This window comes from Pongo abelii, chromosome 9 (genome assembly GCF_028885655.2).
Source record: "Pongo abelii isolate AG06213 chromosome 9, NHGRI_mPonAbe1-v2.0_pri, whole genome shotgun sequence".
NCBI lineage: Eukaryota > Metazoa > Chordata > Mammalia > Primates > Hominidae > Pongo > Pongo abelii.
In genome coordinates, this window is record NC_071994.2 from 64,916,193 (window position 1) to 64,939,608 (window position 23,416).

General features: G+C 42.6%; 1 protein-coding gene across 19 annotated transcripts in view; it reads right to left on the reverse strand.

The window, feature by feature from the left end:
* Positions 1 to 344: 344 nt before the first annotated feature.
* The window catches only part of MICAL2 (microtubule associated monooxygenase, calponin and LIM domain containing 2), a 261,462-nt gene continuing 238,390 nt past the window's right edge, over positions 345 to 23,416 (reverse strand). For 14 of the 19 annotated variants that reach the window (XM_054524644.2, XM_054524638.2, XM_054524637.2 and 11 more), the window contains 3 exons: positions 12,539 to 12,641; positions 7,615 to 7,688; positions 345 to 4,189 (listed from right to left, as the gene is read on the reverse strand). In XM_054524644.2, the coding sequence (XP_054380619.1) occupies positions 4,005 to 4,189; positions 7,615 to 7,688; positions 12,539 to 12,641 (362 nt within the window). In that variant the 3' untranslated portion in view covers positions 345 to 4,004. The remainder of the gene's footprint in view (positions 4,190 to 7,614; positions 7,689 to 12,538; positions 12,642 to 23,416) is intronic. The other 5 variants (XM_063711252.1, XM_054524647.2, XM_054524645.2 and 2 more) reach the window with 1 other exon arrangement.

Here is a 23,416-nt window from a genome sequence, read left to right on the forward strand (position 1 = left end):
TTGAGTGAATTAAATAAAAAACCAGGTGAGAGAAAGGTGAGAGAAAGGGAGGGGCTGGGGCTACCATAAGCCTCATCCCTCCCCTTCCCCAGCCTTGAAAACAGCTTTCTTTGTTGAAGGAATACACCTGAGGTGAGGCTTCTTCGCTCCTCCTCCCATTCAAATCCAATTTGCTGGTTAGGTAAGTCCTTCCAGATGCCCCGTGGTAATAAAATCTCCCAGGTTAATTAACAGACTCCCACACAAAATCAAAGCCTTGCCCAGGCTCTTTCACTGAGAAGAAATAAATGAAATGGATGCTGCCCTCAGAGGTGCCAGACCAAGCCCACATGAAAATGTTTTGATTCCTGAGACACAAAACCATTTATTTTCGGTTCATTTCAGTATCTATAGCAGTGCACAAATAACACATTTCCATCCACATGAATAGTTCCCAATTGTTGGAGCAAATTAATCTTTTACAAGCTACTCAGCAGTGAGGTTAGAAGATAAACAGTAGATGAAATCGTACACTTTTCCCCTGTATGTGAACTTTCTTATTACAATAAACTCCTACATTTGAGCTCACCACATCCAATGACTGCCGCTCTCTGTTCATGTGGCGGCCCCGGCTGCCCCCTGCCACCTCTGCCCTGCTGAGGTAGTTCTCTGATCAACCACCTGGGTGGGGCATGCTGCCATTTTCAGTTTGGAAGGAAAAGCCTGTAAATCTGCTTCCTGGGAAGAGAGGCACAGCTGAATTGTCATTTGCCTCCAGAATGCAGAAAACATCAATTTCATTGCAGCTCATCAGGGTTGGAAACACCTGCCACTTCCTTTCTCAGTTGCAATTAACATGGTGCATCTTGGCATTGATTGACTCCAAACAGCCTAACACTGCCAAAGTCAAGGTTTAAATGAACAGTACAACCTGAGATTATTTTTCACAGTTTTAGAAATACAAACTTATTTTTATTGCCCAAGAAGGCCTGTGATAGTGGGGGATATTCTTTATGCTTGAGATAAACGTGAGTAGAATAGAATGATGCTTATAATAAAAATAGCTTTTCATCTTTGTATTTGGGAATGGTACCTATTTCTTGATCTTTGTATTTATTTGGAGGTGGAGTTAAGGACTAATATTCTTTCTGTATCTCAGCATCTGGCACAGGGCTGCAGAACCCCATGGGCATTCAGAGGATGTTAAATAAACAGACCAATAAATCAATGGTTTGGGACAGCAAGCTTAAGAAATGTCCTCTTGGCCCAACTTAGGTACAATTCTGATCTTATAACTATCATAAACATTTTGATTTAACTTAGAAGCTGTGTGAGACTGACTGTGAAATATGACCTGAGGCTAGGCTTTCTGTCCCATTCGGAGTCCTATATAGTTTGGCCTTGATCACATTCACTAGTGCCCTTTTATGGGGCACTGCAGACTCTGTGTTTTCATCATAATCCTACTCATATTGCATACAAAGAAACTGTCTTCAAAATGTACAGTATTTTACATTTTGAGAGTCTTAGAACGTTCTCTCTTGTAAATAAGGAATGGAATCATTTTAGATAGTTCAACAAACACAATATTTGTGTCCATTGGAAATGTTGAAATGGTTTTTATGTACTAGTAAAACAGAAAGACCAGTGTATGTAGAAAACTGTTAAGGATGAAGTTTATGTTTTAACTTAGCCAGATAAAACTGAGCCATAAACCACAGAGCACAGCCTGTGAAAGAAAGTGAACAAATTGCTTCTCTCATCTATTAACAGAATACTAGGGGCCAAATCACCTTCTCTCTTGGCCCTCTTGGGAGACTCATTCTTTGGGATGGAAATATAACAAATGAAAATAGGTGGCAATTAATTCTTTTGCACAATAACAACTCAAACATGACAAACTTGAACATCATCTGTTAAATGTATGCAGGCATCAAAGGATGCACCTTTATGCAACTGACAGAAAAGACTGGGGCCTGAATATTGCTGCACATTCTAGAATGAAAACTGAAGTTATAAATCTTTTTCTTATAATGAGTTGATATTCCTGTGCATCCATAATCTTACCTCTAAATGCCTGATAGCTGAAATCTTTAATACTATACAACTCACTGCCCCAAACATCTGGGTTATTTGTATATTAAATAGCTTATGTACCAATTTCTTAGTGTTAATAGGTCTTCTCCAAATTATAACACCTGAAAACCTGAATTATGAGGAAATGATATTATCAATTCTCACCAATACTCAAATAAATAAAAATAGATAAATATCCAGAAGTGGTACAGTTTTCATAGGTAGGTAGGTAGGTAGGTGCCTCCTCATATTGCCTAATAATAGAATTCAGGCACTGGAAGACCTGATTCTTATTTAAAAAAAAAAAAAAAAAAGGAAGGAAGGAAGGAAAGAAAAGGAAAAAGAACTGCAATCTTTGGAACTTGCTATAACATAGAAAAGTTGTGCTTAAATGTAACCCAAAGCATTGGCTGACTCAGAGGAAATCCAGTTATACATCTAATTTCTGGCTTGTCAGCTGGCCAGATTGGTGTGTGCAGAAAGCGTCTCTGACAGAAGTGGTTCATGGATTGATCTGAGAGAAATTTGGTCTCCAGTCAGAGCCAACTGTTGCAGAGCACCTTTTGTCTAATGACACATTTAAACACTTGCCAAAATGAGAGCGGCCAAATACACAACCAAGAGTTCTTTAGTGTTTCTCTTATCGATAATAGACTAAATCTTCAAAGAATCCCACTGAGCAAAAACAATCAAATGTTTTATGACAACACATCACCATATTAAATCTTCTCTTCTTTGGCCCCCACGGGAACCCTCATAATGCCCCAGGAATTCCAACATGTCAGCACACAAACTCCATCTTCCAGCTGTCTTTTCAAATTGAAATGTCATTAAAAAAATCCGTGACCCAGTTTGGGATTTGGTAAATAGGGTCACTGCATTCAGCCCTCCCTCTAAGTCAGAAGTGGTTTTGTCCTTGCTCTGTAGAGTTCCTGGGGAGAGGGAGAGATACTTCTCTCTTTGAGTCTAAGAAGACCACCAGCAAGAAGCATTCCTTCTCTTGTACCCTAGTGTGTTCAGTTTCAGTAGCAGCACCAACCTCACCAATATTTTATCAACAAATAAAAGAAGTTCCCCCTTTTTTTTTTTTTTTGCCATGATCAACACTTATTTAAAAAGTACTTTAAAATCATTCATTTTCTGAAAATGCTTTTCATTATTTTCCAGGGTCCATAAAAAGCATAGCACGGGGAAGAAAAGCTTTTCTAAGCCAGCAGTGTTTGGTGAACACTAACAATCCCACTGGCATAAAGTTAAAGTTTTATTTCCTTTTTTCTTTTCTTCTTAAAATAAAATTAAGGCTCAAATGTTCTATTAAGCTCTCATTGCTTATGTATATTATATTAAGGCTTATAAATGCACCTGGTAAATTAAATTCACCCTGGATTGAATTAACACCTGCTATATGAGTTATTTGCTTTATGTAATCAGTAATCTCAAGGTTTCTCCTCTTTCTCTGGAAACACAATTTAAATATTAACCTAATCTTTAAACTGCGGCTGCTTCTTTCTGACATTTGGAAACTGGTCATCCATACAAAAAAGGCAAATATGGATATATTAATGAAAAGGCAGCTTCTCAAAATCTTAAAGTATGTAACTCAATGAATTGGGAAGGAAAATGATAAAAGCAGTAGGAAAGTCAAGTCTTTGTGTCACTTCCTAGGGAAAACAATGCTGGTCATCTGCCAACAACACCTCCAGTCTGAGAGCCTGGCTGAAGATGACTGCCAATTGCCAAAGAGTCTTTGGGTTTTCTTCATTATAATCTCTGGAAGGACCTTGGGAAGCTGCCATGCATGCAAGAGAATTTTAATTTTTAAAAATGCAGTAAGGTATAACTTAAGTTCCAGCGATGATAAATCCTGCAGAAAGACCCATGAGGGTGTGCGGTGCACTTGGCCTGATCCGGTCCCAACGCGCAGCCAGGGAGAGGGACTACGGGCCTCCTCAAGTCCTGCTCAGCTGACAGCCTCTGGAGAATACGAAGCTTTCAAAGTGCTGGTCCTCGGCTTTTTCTCTGATGCGTTGTTCCTCTAAGGAATCGACGAGTTTGTCCCTTTGCTCAATCACTTGCATCAGCTCAGTGAATATTTCTTGCTCTTCATTTAGATCCTTCTCATCTTTCTGGCTCTCTAAAGAAAAAAAAGAAAACCATTGGGCTCAGAGAAGATTGGGCCCCAGGAGAGTTCTTGGCATGGACATTCTCGATTGTTATGGACTTGTTCTGCCTTTAATTTTAATGCAGAAAACAAGGAAATGAATTTAACACCAAGGAACTGCCCTTAAAGGGAGAGATGAGAAAGGTGGGTGTGGTGAAGCAGTTCACTCAGTTTTCATCTTGAAGATATGTACAAAGCGACAGGGAAAACCCCTTTGTAAGAAAAGGAATTTAATACCAGCCAAACCCTATCAAGTCCCCCAACCTTCCCTCTGCCCCAAACAGAAGCTAACAAAACAACAAAAAAGGCGGTTTCCATAAACATATCTGAGCCACAGCAAAGAAATCTGTGAGAAGTTTCTAAGTAAACCACCTGCACCAGTGGCTACCGTTTCAATGACCAGAATCTTTTTTCCTTTTTTCTTTTTTTTGAGATGGAGTCTCACTCTGTTGCCCAGGCTGGAGTGCAGTGGCATGATCTCGGCTCACTGCAACCTCTGCCTCCCGGGTTCACGTGATTCTCCTGCCTCAGCCTCCTGAGTAACTGGGATTACAGGTGCCTCCCACCACGCCTGGCCAATTTTTTTGTGTTTTTAGTAGAGACGGAGTTTCACCATGTTGGCCAGGGTGGTCTCAAACTCCTGACCTTGTGATCAGCCCACCTAAGCCTCCCAAAGTGCTGGGATTACAGGCGTGAGCCACAGGGCATGGCCAGAATCTTTTTCATGTGTAGTTAATGACAAACTAGCCTTTTGTGTAGGGACCACAGGGAAGCAAAGTGAGGCTACCACTGTCTGACAGAAAGGTGTTTTCACACTGACTTTGCTTTTCCCTTTGTCTTCTTGAGTACCTGACCTTCTCGATAATTGGCCTGAGGCATTCAGTTGCCCGGGGGAGATAGGATTGTTAGAAAATGAAAGGAGAGAGTAGGAAACAAGTAGTAATGAGCTCTGGACACAGAAAACAGGATTCTGAAGCCAGATTTAAGTCTTGTCAAGCAGACAATTGCCTTGGGAGAAGACCTTCTAAATTCCTAGAGCCCCTGTGTCTAACACACGGAGGACTGGGTGGGGAGCCTCATCCCAGAGTAGAGAGGGTACCACTGTCCCTCATCAGGTTTAGCTCTGAGGTCTGGGCCAGGAAGCAGGTAGGTCTGATGAAAGGGAGACAAAGAAACACCACCCCATTGCACCTCAAGTTTTAAGAAGAAACAAGAGAGGCAGGAGGGACAGAGGGTTAGAGCCCTATGCTCGATCTCTCCATTCTGGGCCTTGGAAGCCCCAAAGGGGACAGGAAATGTCATATCTCATTGGTGGATGGGCAAAGGACTCTTGCCCTGTCCTTGTTCGGAATTCTGGAAAGAAGCCAGCTTAAAGTGCACCCCTATGTATAAACATAGGACAATACTTCATGTCTGGGCAGAGAAGAAGGGTCTGAGTGTGGCCCCCCAGATCTTGGTGTGCTGTATGTGGCATGGGTAGAGCCTAGAAGGGTCTACTTGCCCCACTGTTACCAGAGACAGCTGGCTAGCGGACCTGTCACAGGGTTCCCCCGTGGGGCAAAGTGACCCCACAGGAGAGACTGTCTAGCCGTGCTGAATGGAGGATGTGCTGAGGTGAGGCTGGGTGAGCCAGGAATGCCCGCAGGCTCTCAGGCACCCTGAGAGAGTAGGCAGGCTACGGATGAGACCAGCACACACTTCAGCTGCAGATGCCACCAGAGAGAGTTGCAGCCCAATGATGGGGGATGCCATGAGGGGACTCAATAAGCAGAGCACCCCACACAGAGTCCTAATGCCACCACAAGGTCACACAGACCTGCCTCTTCCCATTACCTGCCAGTCACCCTGGGGAGAGGCGCAGAAGGGAGGGGTGGCATCTTCAAGACTGCACATTTTCATCCCAAAGAGACCAAGCATCTCCTACAAAGACTGTTTAAGTTATTGCATCAGATTAAGTTTACCATGGAGGGATAAAGAGTTCCTATTTTCTTTCCTTGCTAATCAGTGGGAGGATGCGTAGGCAGAAGATGAGCTCAGGTACAGACAGAATAAAGAAACTACATTTTTTGGATACATCTGAGAGGGTTGAGAAAAACCTATGACCTTCACTCCTTAGTAAGAATTTTTTTAAAAAGAATCAAAGGGTGGCAAATATTCCTGAAACAGAACAAATTAAACATTTCAAATCTGATATATAAATCAGATATCAGTTAGAACCTATGGTTTATTAAGTTAGGTATATTCGAGGATTACTATTCATTTAATAAACAGCACAGAAAAATAAAAAAAAAAATCCTCTCTCAGTTTAGGCTTGTTGTAGATGGACCCATCTGAGCCCCTCTGACATATAAAAAATGATTTATACCACTTTAGTCTGTACAGTGCTGCTGCATAAGGATTTTGTTAGAATTCTGTTGCCATAAAGAAACAGTCTGCAAATTACTGCCATATGGGAAAGAACAGGAGACCCTGATCTGTGATCTGTTCCTAAATCTTAGCCCTACCATTCACCTTGAGCATGTGATTTAAATTCTTTGAGACTCAGTTTTCTAATTTGTAAATTGGGTACAAAAATACCTAAATACAAATCAGTAATAACAATGCCTAATATTTGCTCAGTACTTGCCCTATACTGGGCAACCTCATAAGGTAGATGCAGTATTAGATCCCTGAGGTACAGACATTCTTTAAGTTGTTCTTTTAGATCTAGGTCTGAATATAGGAAGGTCATGCATGGATCTGGCACTGCAAACACACAGGCGCAAAACAGAGTGAATATGCCTTTCTGGCGGGAACTAATAAATGCATACAGCAGTATATTGTGTCAGTTGAGTTTATCTCTACTTTCCTTCCTTCCTGGTGGAATCATTTTCTCATGTGTGATGCCCTGGCCCTGCCCACGCTGGGAGGGAATGTTTCCTTTACCAGCTCTAGTGCCTGGCAGCACTAGGTCCGCCTTTCTCTGGGATCCCAAAGCCCTTCTGATGTGGCCTTCATCTCACTGAACTAGCATTACAGGACTGGGGGTGTTAGTCTCCCCAGTGAGACCACAAACTCCTAGAGGGCAGGGCTTGCTCTTCATCATAAACCAGGACCACAGTTCCCAGTAAATGTGTGTTAAATGAATGGGTGGATACGTGAATGAATAAGTGAACATAGGACTTCGTTCCTACTGCCACATGGGATGGGGGAAAGCACTGCCCTCACAGCCCAAGTGAATGAGGCTAAATGGGGCTTGTGGTGCTGCTGGTGGGAGGCAGGCTGGCTTTGCACTTTCCTCTGACTTGCAGGCTGGCAGGCAGGAAGAGCGCCCCACTCTGGGATTTGTGGCACACTCTGCTCAAGAGCCTTTCTGGGGGAAAGTTCTGAACAAGGGCCCAAGACATCAGCATACTCACCCTCCTTGAGCATTTTCTCTCTCAGTTTCTGCTCCAGTCTGCTTTGATGATCTTCTAATTCTAGTTCCTGGGCCCTGGGTGCGAAAATGTTCAAACTTTATAAATACTATAGATTTGTGAGGAAACATTGATGAATAAGCTCATTGAGAGTAGCTACAGCATTCTTTTTTCCTTATTAAAACTGGAGTTTTAGCCTATCTTTATTTTTTATTGTAATTATTTTTTTGAGACCGAGTCTTACTCTGTGGTCTGGGCTGGAGTGCAGTGGCACCAGCTCAGTGCAACCTTCGCCTCCCGGGTTCAAGTGATTCTTCTGCCTCAGCCTCCCAAGTAGCTGGGATTACAGGCATGTACCACCACTCCTGGCTAATTTTTTTTTTTTTTTTTTTTTTGAGGCAGAGTTTGCTCTTGTCACCCAGGCTGGAGTGCAATGGCACGGTATTGGCTCACTGCAACCTCCACCTCCCAGGTTCAAGTGATTTTCCTGCCTCAGCCTCCTGAGTAGCTGGGATTACAGGCATCTGCCACTGGGCTAATTTTTGTCTTTTTAGTAGAGACAGGGTTTCACCCTGTTGGCCAGGCTGGTCTCGAACTCCTGACCTCAGGTGACCTGCCCTCCTCGGCCTCCCAAAGTGCTGGGATTACAGGCATGAGCCACTGCGCCCAGCCTTAGCCTGTCTTTAAACTGAAGGTTCTGCTGCTGCTGGGATCTCTGAAGGTACCTGGAAAGATTGCTGAGATACACTGAACTCAAGAGACCAGGGGGAGCAGCTGAAGGCTGCAATGTGCTCTCAGTAGGCTTCGGAAGGCCATCCAGACCACCCTTTAGGGATGCGGTGGGGGTGAGGAGAATAGTGAAGAAATGACTAGCATAGGCCCGGGAGAAGCAATGCCAATCAAAAGCTTTTCTCTCTTTTAGGAGTAACTTGACTTAGAGCATGAACTCCAATGATGCCCAAGTCTCTGATTGTGGTACATGAGAAAACAAAATAGAGGAAACAAAAGTGAGACATTTTGTATGGGTGGGGTGGGGCCTTAAAACTCAGGCAACTCTCCAGCTGGCTGTAGGAGAGGTGGAAAGAGTCAGTGATGCTTTGGGGTGGTCAGGCTTGAGTGCTGGGGGCTCAGCATTTCCACTGAGAGGAGCAGCAAAGTCAAGAAATGAGGTGAGTCCTCAGTGAAGGCTAGATGGAACTTAAGTTTTCCATGCCAGGGGATGTCCCATTGATATCACCGTGGGTGTGTGAGCTCCCTACAGGCTAGCCCATGTGGTAATGTGGAGGCTCCCAAATGCCACTCTGGAGTTCTCAGGAAAAGGAGGACCACATACAGATGTGGCAGTGGTCAGAGGTGAGAGTTGAAGTTGTGTGATCCCTAAAAGGAAGGCTATAGAGAAACAGTTTGAAGACAGAAGCCTGGAAATACCTACATTTAGAAACCAAACAAAAAAGGTAGCCAGGGAAGAAGCCATCCAAAGGTTGGAAGAACAAAACAAGAAGTGCACCATCACAGAGACAAGCAAGGGATGTTTTGAGAGAAAAGAGAAAGGTCAAAGGTGTTCACTGCAACAGAGACTTGAAGACGGTGAGGGCCGAGACTAGGTTCCTGGGTTTGACCTGGTGGGGCCTCCTCTTCCAGCCTCCATCTGCCATCTGCATGTGTATTACGCATCGCCCCTATGGGTGCTGGGGTCACTTTGTTATACCCGGTTACTGGCGTTATTTTTACTACATCTGCTACTACATGGCCCAAGGTCCCTGCTTCTTGTTATCAACCCTGAACTTCTTGTGGCCCACTGTGGTAGCCAATGGAGATGGACTGGTCAGACCTTCCTTTAAGAGAACTTTCTGAGAGAAGCATAATGAGCTCACTGCTGCTGCAAAATCCACTTCCATGTCATGCAGACTGGGCACAGAGGAGGTGTTGCAGTTGCCCCATTCCTGCCTGTATGGAATTTCTCGATGGGCAGTCTTTGCACTGATGTTCCCATTGGCCTGGCCAAGACTTTCTCAGAGCTGCGCTGCATCTGGGGCTCCTCCTGCCCAATTCTTCTCCCTCTCCACTCTCCTTTTACAGGCATCAGAACGGCAGTGAAGTCTGAAGACTTCTCACTTCCTCCTGCTCCCTCTCCCTTCATAGGCGTTTTCCCCAATAGACCTCTTGTTCTTCGAAGTGTCTTGGCATCCAGTTCCCAAAAGCCTTGAATCAAGATACCAATAAGACATTTCTCCATGCTCATTCAGGGCTTTCTCAAAACTAAAACCCATGCTTTAGCAGAGCTCCTACTAGCCTTTGTCTAGTTCACATGCCAAAGCTTTCCTATTCACCCTCCTTTGGAGAGGAAAGTCCTTCCTACAGCGCATTGACCAGGGAAGCTGCAGTTATGGGACACAGGCAACAGCCGTGCCTCCCTGACTCTCAGGCAGACCCTTCTATCGCCATGGAGCTCTTCTGAGTTTTCTTATCACTACTGTGCTATGCATGTGCCTATGTGTTTCCCTTAAAACTACAAGATCCTAGAAGATAGAGTCTACGACCTTATCCATCTTTATTTCCACAGAACCCAGCATAGTTCCTGGTGCACAGAATGTGCTTGATAAAGTTTTTACACTTTTAAAATAATTTTTACATTTTCGTAATTTATCATTCATACCTGGCCTCAATGCAGACACAGTAGCTACATAAAAAGGGCTTTGTAGTCAGGTAGAGTGGACAAATTACTTAGTTGCCCTGAATCTCAGTATATGCATCAACTTAAAAAGCTGTAATAAGGCTGGGCATGGTGGCTCAGGCCTGTAATTCCAGCACTTTGGGAGGCTGAGGTGGGTGGATCACTTGAGGTCAGGAGTTCAAGACCAACCTGGTCACGAACATGGGGAAACCCTGTCTCTACTAAAAATACAAAAATTAGCTGGGTGTGGTGTGCACCTGTAGTCCCAGCTACTTGGGAGGCTGAGGCAGAAGAATCACTTGAACCCAGGAGGTGGAGGCTGCAGTGAGCCAAGATCACGCCACTGCACTCCAGCCAGGGCGACAGAGCGAGACTCTGTCTCAAAAAAAAAAAAAAAAAAAAAAAAAAAAAGTTATAATAAAACAAATCATCACTAGAGATGACCTCCCTTCTTCCCAATTCCTGGCATTACCTTCCATGTCAATGGAACTCAATGAATGTAACTCCGGGCCACCTCTCCCAACCCTATCCTTCCTCACTCTCACCCCAGGGGAGGTAAATTTGGGAAAAATAGACTATGTGAGCTCAACTCACTCCTCTCTTTCTCTCCCAGGCTCAGCCAGTCTTCAGCAAACATGTGTTCTCAATAAGCCTTGCCATAGTTCTAGGGCAAGGTTTCTCAACCTTGACACTTTTGACATTTTAGGCCAAATAATTATTTTTTGGTGAGAGGAAGGGACTGTCTTGTACTTTGTAGGATGTTTAGTAGCATCCTTGGCCTCTGCTCACTGGATATCAGTAGCACCCCTGCCCCTAGATGTGACAACAAAAATGTCTTCAGACATTGCCAAATATACTCTGAGGTTATTGCCCCTGGCTGAACCCCACTGGTCTAGGATAACAGCCTTGCCCCTAAGGAGCAGGTGAGTCTACTACCTTTTGTGATTAGGTAGGTATATGTCTAATTCTGGGGTTGGTTAGTGTAGTGGGTTGAATGGTGACCCCCTAAAAGATATGTCCACGTCCTACCCATGGAAACTGAATGTGACCTTATTTGTAAAGGGTCTTTGCAGATGCAATTAAGTTAAGGACCTTAAGATAAGAACATTCTGGATTATCTCAGTGGGTCCTAAACCCAATGACCCAAGTGTCTTTATAAGAGCAGAAGAGAAGACCCAGACACACAGGCAAGGCTGTGTGAAGACAGAGGCAGAGACTAGAGTGATGCAGCCACAAACTCAGGAAAGCCTGGAGCCAGGAAAAGTGGAAAGGACAAGGACAGGTCCTTCCTTGTGTTTCTGCAGGAAACATGGCTCCCCCAACACCTTGATTTTGAACTTCTGGCTTCCAGACAGTGAGAGAATAAATTTCTGTTGTAAGCCATCCAGTCCGTGGCAATTTGTTATTGAAGCCTAGGAAATGAATAAAGGTAGCAAGCCAATCTGGGCTGTCATACTTAGCCATGTACAAGCCATTATCATCTAAGCCATTGTTGGTAATAAAGCTAATATTTTGACGTTCCCTCTATTGACTTGGTTGTCTTATTTCTCACCTGGCTCAGAACAGGCAGGGAAGAGTGGTACTATTTATTACACCCCTTCAAAAGCCCTTACAATTACCTCCTGGGGTTGGGGCAAAAATGAAACGAGACAGCATAAATGGAAGCACCCAGCACAACTTGTGGCACTTCAATTGATACTAAATATTACTTTTTTCCCTCTAGAACGATGACAGGTATAGTGACCTTCAGCTTTTTCAGAGTGTGGTGACATCCATCTCCACTGGTCTCCCAATGACGCTGCAACTGCATTCAGAGAGGACAGCCAGACAGATCTCAGTCCTTCATTCTCTTAAAGCCACAGGAAGTGGTCAGGCATATGTCACTGAGTCCTTCCCAAGATTTATACTCGGAGGCCAGACACAGCCTTCCCATTGCAGGTGTGTGATCCCTCTTTTAAGATGGACCCAGGGAACAGGGATGGATTGAAAATGCCTTGTCCAAATGACCTTCAGCTCCTGACCCATTACCCAAAACCTATTTTAGCCACAGGACTCTGCAGAGAGAACAGACAGCTAAAGATTCTTTGCACTAATGCCAGCATGATATGCAAGACATAAAATATCAATTTGCCTCAATCACTATTCTGTATGCACAAGGAGAAAAAGTCCCGAGACTTCGGCCTAGGAGGGTAAGCCACCCTCCTTTGCCCCTTTGCTTTTAGGACTCGCTGGTATCTGTGTTGCCTTACTTACATGATTAGGAGCTCCGACTCATATCGCATTAATTTATTCTTCTCCAGAACCAGCTTAAACCACTCCTGCAAAAGCTGTGCTTCATCCTGTGTGCCTGAATCTGCTTAAGAAATCAACAGCAAATGGGTTAGATTGGCATTTCTCTCCCCATGATCAAACTGCTTTGAGCCACTTTAGCAGGTTATGTTTGTAGTGACAAGGGCTCTGCAGGCAGCAGCTCCCTGACACCCTGTAGGTGCCTCCAGGTTATATGACAAATAAAACCCCCCTGTGCATGCTCGGGTACGTGTATGTGGGGGTCTTCTTGGACACTTAGGGCATGACTACCCCAGTTCCAATGGTCACATAACCATGATAACATCCCACCACAGACGACCCTCCCCCTGCCTACTCGTATATTCTTTGTAAAACTTATATATGTGTATGCATCACATCCTTCACCAAGGACAACCCTAGCTGCTGGTCATCATTTTCTTCTTCTTTTTCTCCCCCAGATCAAATGCCTACTGAGTGTGGCGTGTGGCTCCTTCCATGGGGCAGGGAAGCTCATGCCACATTTGGTCACAGAGGAGTGCTGACTAGTATTTTGATTTTTTGAACAAAGACAAGCCAAATAATAATAACAAAAAAGTTATTAGCTTTGTGTCTCACGGGGGTAAAGTTATATCCATATATTCTTATTACTTAGATTATGACCTTTATTAAACAGAAGAATCACGAGAAAACTGGCACTGCTTCTTAGATATTTAATGTTAGATACTAAATATCTAGGTACTAAAATGTTAAAAGGTGGCTTTCGAATATTTCACCCCGAAAGGAGAACACAAGCTGTATGGCAAAGCTCATGGCCATCCTAGAAGGATTTATCCTGGAGGGTCCCATATGCAGAGGGGAAAACAAGGCAGACAGAAGCTTTGTGTGTCCTTGTGCAAGTTGCTTAACTTCTTGGAACCTCTGCTTCTTCACTGGTTAAAGTGGAATAATAAGACACACAGGCAATACAATAATAATGAACTGCTGTTTATTTTGTAGTGATTACATGCCAGTTGATGGGCTACGTGCCTTATATGCAGCATCTAATTTCATCCTCATAACAAACTTTTCTGTAGATACACTATTCATCACTACTTGATAGCTGAAGAAATGGAGGTTTAAAAGATTAAACTTGCCCAAGTTCGCAGTAAGCAGCAGAGCTAGAGCCTGAACTTAACTGTGTCTGATCCTAAACCCACGGTCTTCACTGCTATGTATATTTCTCCCTCTCTCCTGCTAAAGTAGTCTTTAAGGTAAATAATATGCCTAGTTCATTGCCTTGCACATAGCAAGAAATCCATAAAAATTAGTTCCCTTTTCTCCCGGACCACCTTTTTATTGATAATGAAACCAGAGCCCAGAAAGATTTACAGTCATCTCTCAGTATTTATGGAGGACTAGTTCTAGGATCCCCCTTGGATATCAAAATCCATGAGTGCTCAAGTCCCTTATATATAATGACATAGTACGGTCGGTCAGCTCTTCAAATCTGTGGGTTCCTAATCTGTGGATTCAAGCAACTGTGGATCAAAAATATTCAGAAAAAAATATTTCACCAAGTTCCAAAAAACACAAATTTGCTGCACTTCAAGTACTATGTTGAACCCATACAAATGAAGTAATTTGTAGGCATTGTGTTTGGTATTATGAACAATCCAGAGATGATTTTAAAATATAGGAAGATGTGCATAGGTTATATGCAAATACTATGCCTTTTTTTTTTTTTTTTTGAGACAGAGTCTCTCTCTGTTGCCCAGTCTGGAGTGCAGTGGCATGATCTTGGCTCACTGCAACCTCTGCCACCCGGGTTCAAGTGATTCTCCTGCCTCAGCCTCCTAAGTAGCTGGGACTGCAGGCATGCACCACCACACCTAACTAAGTTTTGTATTTTTAGTAGAGATGGGGTTTCACCATGTTGCCTAGGATGGTCTTGAACTCCTGGCCTCAGATGATCCTCTTGCCTTGGCCTCCCAAAGTGTTGGGATTACAGGGGTGAGCCACCGTGCCTGGACTGCTATGTCATTTTATATCAGGGTCTTGTGCATTCATACATTTTAGTATATGCACAGGAGTTCTGGACCCAGTCCCACATAGATACCAAGAGGTGACTGTATTTGCATATAACCTATACACATCCTGTAGTATACTTTATATAATTTCTAGATTATTTATAATATGGAATATCATATAAACACCATGTCAATATTTGCCATATTGTATTGGTTTTTCTATTTGTATTATTTTTATTGTATAATTTTAATTTTTCTCTAAATATTTTCAATTTGCAGATGCAGAAGGGTGGACTGTATATGCAATATCCCGAATTATTCACTTTATGGGCAAACTGGTGCTAGAATGCGGAGCTTGGCTTCTGTTTCATTCATTCACTTAATAACACCTATCTATCAGACACCTCCTATGTGTTGGTATTGCCTTAGGTACTGGAGATATAGTGATATATAATGTTACATTGCATGAGAAATTTGCAGACAGTAAGGCATTGTGCCTACCAAAAAGGATATCATTAGATACTCTTTGGATCACATGGACTCAAAGAGCTAGAATAAAATAGAATATTAGAAAACAATCACAATAAAGCAAGAAAAAGCACTCTGGGCACACAGGGGAGGGAGGACTTTCCTCATCAGGGTGTGGGGCTGGGCTTCCTGAGGGACTGGGGTGGAAGAACAGGTAACACTTTTGAGAGGAAATAATGAGGGTGGAAGAGGGCATTCTTCAAGATGAGGGAACAACTTGAGAAAAGATGAGGGAATGGGAAAGAAGATGGTGGAGACAGAGATTGGGAGGGGCTGAGGAGCACAGAGGGGTGGGCAAGGAGGCCTGGCACTTTATGATGATCTCATCACAGAGAGTAGTGCTAAGGCATTTGCACTTCATGCTGTAGAACACAAAGGGACATTAAAGGAGGTGGAGTAGGAGAATGATGTGTGAAGTGTCATGTGTGAAGGACTAAAGTGAGAGAGGGAGGAGGGAGGGAAATAAGGTGTTAATCTTTCTTGGGTTTCTTGAGTGAATGAATGTATGAGCAAGCAAATTTATAAACATCGAGGGCCAACATCTTCTAAGCACTGTTTGTGGTGCCGGACAGGGGAGAGTAAACACTGGTTCCAACTCTTTAGGTAACTGGGAGCTCATGGTCCATTGGGGAAAACCAATGTAGCCAAATAGAATACAACATGCCTCTTGTGAGAACACAGGAGGCAGGCAATTAATTGCGTGTGGAGAAAGTGAGGGAAAGCCTCAGAGGAGACAGCAGGTGCGCTCAGTCTAAATGGATGACAGAGTTTGCCAGAGAGAGGAGGGGAAGAACAAGGCATTCACAGACATTTGTTACTGGATGAAAGAATGAAGTATGTACGCCAGAGATAATATAGAACATAGAAGTTAAGAATGTACACTTTAAACTGAAATTTGGGATCAAAATGCCACTCCTCTACTTCCCATTGTGCGGGCTTGAGCAATTATCATGGACTTCCTAAGCCTCAGTCTCTCTATCTGCCATGCAGCTGCAGTGGGATTATGCACACAAAGCCCTTATCCCAGTCCTGGCACATAGTATAAGCTCAATAAATGGGAACTGTCACTGTTGAAATCATACAATACACATGGTAGAAGAACTCTCCGGGGTCATCTGGTCCAGCCATGAGCCAGTGCAGGAATTCCCTCCACTCCTCCCTGACAGGTGGCTGCTCTATAATTATCCATGGGATGAGGGAGCTCCCTCCTGTTCAGGAAGCCCACTGCAGGGCTGTGTACTTTAAGTCCTGAAAACTTCTTTCTATTGGCCTTCAATGGGTTGGCCGCTAGCTACCGATTCCAGTTTTTCTCCCTGGAGGAAGATGGAAAACAGTAACTGTATATTTTGCATGACAGACCTTTAGATATTTGAGGACACATCTCACAATTCACTAAGTTTGCTCTTTTCACAGCGCCTCCAGATCGTCTGTCATTTTGTCCTAGGAAGGATGCCCATTCTGCTTACCCTCTAATTTTCCAAGATATATCTTAAGGACAGTCTATAATTAAACACTATATAAACAACCCAAAATGGAGAGACCCTCTCACACCTTCATCCTATGCCCAGAGATTGCAGAAGTCTTTTTAGCAGCATCTTCACTGGGACTCTTATTTACCGGTAAATGAACTCTGGCCTTTCCACAACGGTGGTAGTTAAGTCTGATACCTTCATCTTCTACTTGTGCAACTGATCTTTTTCATAACCCAATTCAAGACTTTATATGCATCTTGTTAAATATCATCTTATTTATTTGGCCCATTATGGAGACATCTTTTGAATATTTTATCTAGCTGATACATTTCTCCTAACTCTGAAATTTCTGCAGAATTGATAAATGGGCATCCTGTACATTTATGTGATATTAGAAAGCAAAATATCAGATGCAAATGGACATAGAAGACAGCCATCTGGCCCATCATTAGGGACCTTTCTCAGCCTTTGGATGAAGCCGACTCTATATGCACCAAACTGGTATCATCCAGACAACATTGCTATGTCTTGTCTATGAGGCTGTTAGAGAAATGACCAAGGTCAAAATAATTTCCTGAACTGAAGCTCCACAATGTCTGTCATGTTCATTGGCACTACAAACCTTGCAACTCCACCCAGAAAAAGAAATGACATTTGTTTTGCACAGCTTCTCAGTAAACACGAGTGGTTCCTAGTAATCTCAAAATTCTTTCTAAATACTCACAATTTCTTTCTTTCTTTCTTTCTTTCTTTTTTTTTTTTTTTTTTTTTGAGATGGAGTCTCACTCTGTTGCCCAGGCTGGAGTGCAGTGGCGCAATCTCGGCTCACTGCAAGCTCCGCCTCCCGGGTTCACACCATTCTCCTGCCTCAGCCTCCTAAGTCGCTAAGTACCAAAAAAAAAAGTTTTTTGTACTTTTTTTCAGTAGGGACGGGATTTCACCGTGTTAGCCAGGATGGTCTCCATCTCCTGCCTTGTGATCTGCCCGCCTCGGCCCCCCAAAGTGCTGGGATTACAGGCGTGAGCCACCACACCTGGTCCACAATTTCTTTAATAATTGTTTCTAGGCTGGGTGCAGTGGCTCACACCTGTAATCCCAGCACTTTGGGAGGCCGAGGTGAGCGGATCATCTGGGGTCAGGAGTTCAAGACCAGCTTGGCCAACATGGTGAAACCCCGTCTCTACTGAAAATACCAAAAGTTAGCTTGGCGTAGTGGTAGGCGCCTGTAATCCCAGCTACTCAGAGGCTGAGACAGGAGAATCGCTTGAACCTGGGAGGCGGAGGTTGCAGTGAACCCAGATTGCACCATTGCACTCCAGCCTGGGCAACAGGAGCAAAACTCCGTCTCAATAATAATAATAATAATAATAATAATAATAGTTTCTAGAATTTTGACAAGGATCATAATTCATGTTTCTTTTTCATATGAAAAATGGAAAATGTGCTCCAAAACCTCTAGCCTTTTGGTTCCAAAATTCTCCATGAGTTTTCAAAGACTGAGGTCATATGTATAAGCTATTTCTTTTGTTTTGTTTGTTTTGTTTTTTTGAGACTGAATCTCACCCTGTCACCCAGGCTGGAGTGCAGTGGCGTGACCTCAGCTCACTGCAACCTCTGCCTCCCAGGTTCAAGAGATTCTCCTGCCTCAGCCTCCTGAGTAGCTGGGATTACAGGTATGTGCCACCATGCCCGACTAATTTTTGTGTTTTTAGTAGAGATGGGGTTTCGCTATGTTGCCCAGGCTGGTCTTGAACTCCTGGGCTCAAGCGATCCACCCACCTCAGCCTCTCAAAGTGCTGGGATTACAGGTGTGAGCAATTGTGCCCGGTCAATGTGCAAGATATTTCAAAAGCAGGGGCTTAATTCAGCAAGTTCTGACTGAGTAATGCTACATCCAAGACACTGTTCTATGTTCCATCTTTCACCTGGCCTTACAGCTCTCTCATTTTTTCTACCTATCTAGATTCAATCCCTTCTAGATATTTGTTTAATGTTTCTAGATTGAGGATCATTTTTCCTTGGTAGAGAAAACAGAAAAGCTGAGAGCTGAGAATTCTGCCTTTCCTCGTCATCTAACATTATACCATCTGCCACACGCACTGGGCCTATCCTTCCTTGTTCTCGATCCAAAAGAAGCAGTTTTCAAGACACTATTTTGCTGTCTTCAGAGCATTTTTTTGTTGTTGTTTTTCAGATTCAGCCTCTTCGCTGCATTATACCCACAGGTTCTAGCTAGACTTTTATCCGGGATTACATGTCGTTTTTTCAGTCTTATGTGTCCTAAAATCTGGCCTGTTAGAGAGTTCCCTGTGCTGCCACACTGATTCCCCTTGACACTGTGCTTGACAAACACAGGTTGAACAGAATCACTCAATTTAATTATTTTTTCAGTGGAATAACTTCTAATTTTATTGGCTACACTTTTTTTTTTTTTTTTTTTTAAATGGGATGAAGCTCTTGTCGCCCAGGCTGGAGTGCAATGGCATGATCTCAGCTCACTGCAACCTCTGCTCCTGGGTTCAAGCAATTCTCCTGCCTCAGCCTCCTGAGTAGCTGAGATTACAAGCACCTGCCACCATGCCCAGCTAATTTTTGTATTTTTAGTAGAGATAGGGTTTCACCATGTTGGCCAGGCTGGTCTTGAACTCCTGACCTCAGATGATCCACCCACCTCAGCCTCCCAAAGTGTTGGGATTACAGGTGTGAACCACAGCGCCCAGCCTATTTTTCAGAGTCTCCCTTTCTTCAGTAGTCAAAAGCACTTTGGGAGATCTTCGGGTGTGGAATCAAGTGCAGGTTTCCAGGGAATCTGCCTTCCCAAAGTATTGGGTTCAGGGCGACTGTGCCCAGTTCAACCTTGCCTTGCTCTCCACTCCAACCACGCCCCAAGAGGCTCCTCTACGATTTCCATCAGCTCCCTGTCCCCTCCCGGTCAGATTCCTTCTTGTGGGTCCTGATGAAGGCAGCATTGCCCCTCACTATAAATGCAATAGAGCAAAGTGAAAGAAGCATGGGCTTTGAAGTCAATCAGACCTTGCTCTGCCACTTACAAACATGTGACTTTGGGCACGTAACCTCACATCTCTCTGCCTGAGTCTCCTCCTGTGGAAAATGGGGATGGTGATGATAGTACCTACCTTATAAATTGGATTAAATGAGCTGATGCATGTCAAATGCTTAGCATTGTGCTTGGCACATAGTAGACACGCAGTAAACTATACCATTTTACTCCTACCTTGCCATTTCTTCCAACGTCTAGTTCTATAGTTCAATATGGATTATTTTCTGTTCACCTTTAGAATTCAGCTAGAGTATAACCCCTGCCTTGATTATACATGGCTAAACTTTATTTTGTAACTTAAAGTGAAGTTAACAAAAACTCATAAATAATAATTTTTTTTTGGCCTCATGTAAATGAAAAGGTCATGTGGCTGTGTAGATCATCCGCACTTCTTGGGAAGACACAAGCACCTGGTACCTATGTGATGGTTTGCTTATCCACATCTCCATCTGGTCCCGCAGCTGCTGGTGCATGGAAAGCCCTTTCAGGGCATGGCTGGGACTCTTATGACCAGCTAGGAACCAGGATGCAGCTGCAACGGTGCAGCCAAAAGGCAAGCAGCCTCTGGCTGTGAATAGAATGGCCCAGTTCTCCAGCCCTTTCTTCCTCTCACCCTCTGCCTGGGTCCACTGTCAACTGGCTCTTCAATTGCTCCTGTGTCCTCATCTCATGCCTTTTCCTGTGCAAAATGTTAAGTATCCCACTTGCTGAGGTGAAATGATCAAAACCCAACACAAAATGACTTTTTATTAATAGAGTCATTTATATTGACTCACTTTTGCCCAAGAGTACTCTCAAAATTGCAAAGCACACTATGTTACTTCCAACCACCAAGGCTGGTAAATCTTAGTCCCTACTTACCCTACGATGACTGGCATGTAAAGGTCAATAACTTTTTTCTTTTCTTTTCTTTTTTTCTTTTTTTTTGAGACAGAGTCTTGCTCTGATGCCCAGGCTAGAGTGCAGTGGTGCAATTTTGGCTCACCACAAACTCCGCCTCCCAGGTTCAAGCAATTCTTTTGCCTCAGCCTCCCATGTAGCTGGGACTACAGGCACATGCCACCATGCTCGGCTAATTTGTATATTTTTAGTAGAGATGGGGTTTCGCCATGTTGGCCAGGCTGGTCTTGAACTCCTGACCTCACGTGATCCGCCTGTCTTGGCCTCCCAAAGTGCTGGGATTAGAGGCATGAGCCACCGCACCGGGCCAATAACATTTTTTGGAATGGATAGTAGTAGAGAAAAAAAATGATCTATTTATTCTTTAAACTCATGTCTTTTTTTTGTTGTTTTTAACCATTTTTTTTGTAGGTAATGCTGAAGGCTTCTCTGATTATGTATTGGTATGTGTTTTTTTCCAAGTTGGGTCTTGTTTTGCCGTGTGGTTCATAACTATCTATCTCTTTTGATGTGATTTTGCACCTCCTTAGAATCTGTGAGAAGTCCTAATTCAGTGTTCGCTCCAATTTTGTTGATGTAGTCTTCATCCTCACTGATGATCTAGGGGCCTTCAAGGGGCTTTAGAGAAAGTGGAGCAGGAACTCTCAATAGCACTGTGCAGAGCCTCTCCCCTGGAATGGCTGGGTTTTGGTCCCTGCCTTTTGTCCTCTGGTCTCTGGTCAGCACTCCACTCTGGAGCTCACGCACAGACCTGTTTCATTCAAGTCTCTACCAACCTTCATACGTGGAGCTCTGGGTACATCTGTCTCCCACAGGCTCCTTACATAGAATGATGATAATGCAGAAAGCTGTGCTGTGGATCTGGCCTGATTCAGTCTTGACAAGCCCAGGATGCTAGTAGCTAGCTCACAATTCTGCTCTGGGAGTCAGAGCCTGCAGCTGAAAAATAAAAATTCTAATCTTTGCCTTTTAAATTACTTTTTGTTTTGTTTTAAACTGTATATTTTTTAGAAACAAAAAAATTAGTTTTTCTTGACTTTGGGCTTTATTGAAATTGTATTATACTGTATTCTTCCACAACTTGCTTGTTTTAAATTCAAAATTATGTTGTAAAAACGCATCCATGTGACTGATTCATTTTCACTGCTATATATAATTTTTACTGTATATATAATATTCGGTTGTATGACTATACCACAAATTATCCATTTTCCTGTTAATGGATACCTGAGTTGTTCTTACAGTTCTGTTATTATGAGTGATGCTGTTATGAGCATTCTTGTATGTGTCTTTTTAGCCATGTGGGTAAGAGTTTCTCTGTAGTATATATTAGGAATGAAATTCTTAAATTGTAGGGTATGCACATATTCAACTTTACAGCCTAAAGCCAAATTGTTTTCCAACGTGTTGTGACAATTTGTGTTCCCACTAACATTGAATAAGAGCACCCCTTGTCCCTCACCCTTGCCAAATACTTAGTATTATCAGATTTTTAAAGTTCTAATAATTTAATCGTTTTAATAGTTTCTCACTATAGTCTGAATTATTTGTATTTTCCTGTCTTTTTCATAGATTTATTGGACATTTAGTATTCTTCTGTGAAGAGAATATTTATGTCATTTGTCTATATTTATATTGGGTTGTTTGCCTATTTCTTACTGATTTGTAAGAGTGGGAATATTCTAGAATGCTGATTCTTTTTTGGTTTTTTTTTTGCAAACACAGTTCACCGTCTGTATCTGAGGGTCCTACATCCTCAGATTCAACCGATTGTGAATTGAAAATATTCTGGAAAAAAAAAGGATGGTTGTGTCTGCACTGAACATACACAGACTTTTTTTTCTTGTCATTATTCCCTAAACAATATGGTATAACAATTATTTATACAACATTTACATTGCATTCAGTATTATAAGTAATCTAGAGATGATTTCAAGTATGAGAGAGGACGTACATAGGTTATATGCAGTGACTATGCCATTTTATATCAGGGACTTGAGCATCCTCAAATTTTGGTACTTTCAGGGGTTCTGGAACAAATCCTCTGTTGATAACAGAGTGTGACTGTATATTTTCCAAATGAGTGGCTTTTCATTTCCTTTATAGTATCTATTGACTAACAACTTGAGGTCAAAAAAAGATTCTTCTTAACATCTCAAGTTTCAATTTTCACATTAAAGTCCTTAATCTTTATGGAATCGATTTGTTTGTATCGTACGAAACAAGACTCAATTTCGTTTTTTCCTCTATGGAAACCAATCGTCTCAGAATCACTTACTTCCTGCGATCTCTAATGCTACTGCTGGCTTATATCAACTTTTCATGTATATAAGATTATGTTTGGGTCCTTTGATGACTTTCAGAAAAGTATTAAAATTGGCTCCATAAGATAGTACATGTTTTTTGCTAGATTTATTCCTGGGTACCTTATATTTTTGATGTTAATATAAGTGATATCTTTGTTACTTCATTTTCTAGGTGTTTGATGCTGAGATATTGAAATGCAATTAATTTTTCTAGTTTGAGCTTATATCCAGTCACTGTTATTTAGGTCCTTATTATGCCTAATAGTTTACTTGTACATTTTGGGTTTTTTTTTATATAGACAATCCTAGCATCTGGAAACAACAATTTTTTTTTCTTTCTTTCCAAACCTCTTGCCTTTCTCTGCCTTGTCTTACCACACTGGTTGGGATCTCCTGCACAAAGTTAAATAGAAGACTTAAGAGTAGGCAACATTATTTTATTACTGATTTTTAAAGAAATGCTTCTATTTAACAGTGATGTTTGCTGCATGGTTTGGGAAAATATGTTTCAATTAAGAAAGTTCTATTCTGTTCTATTGCTTTTTTTTTGCTAAAAGTTTTTAGCAAAT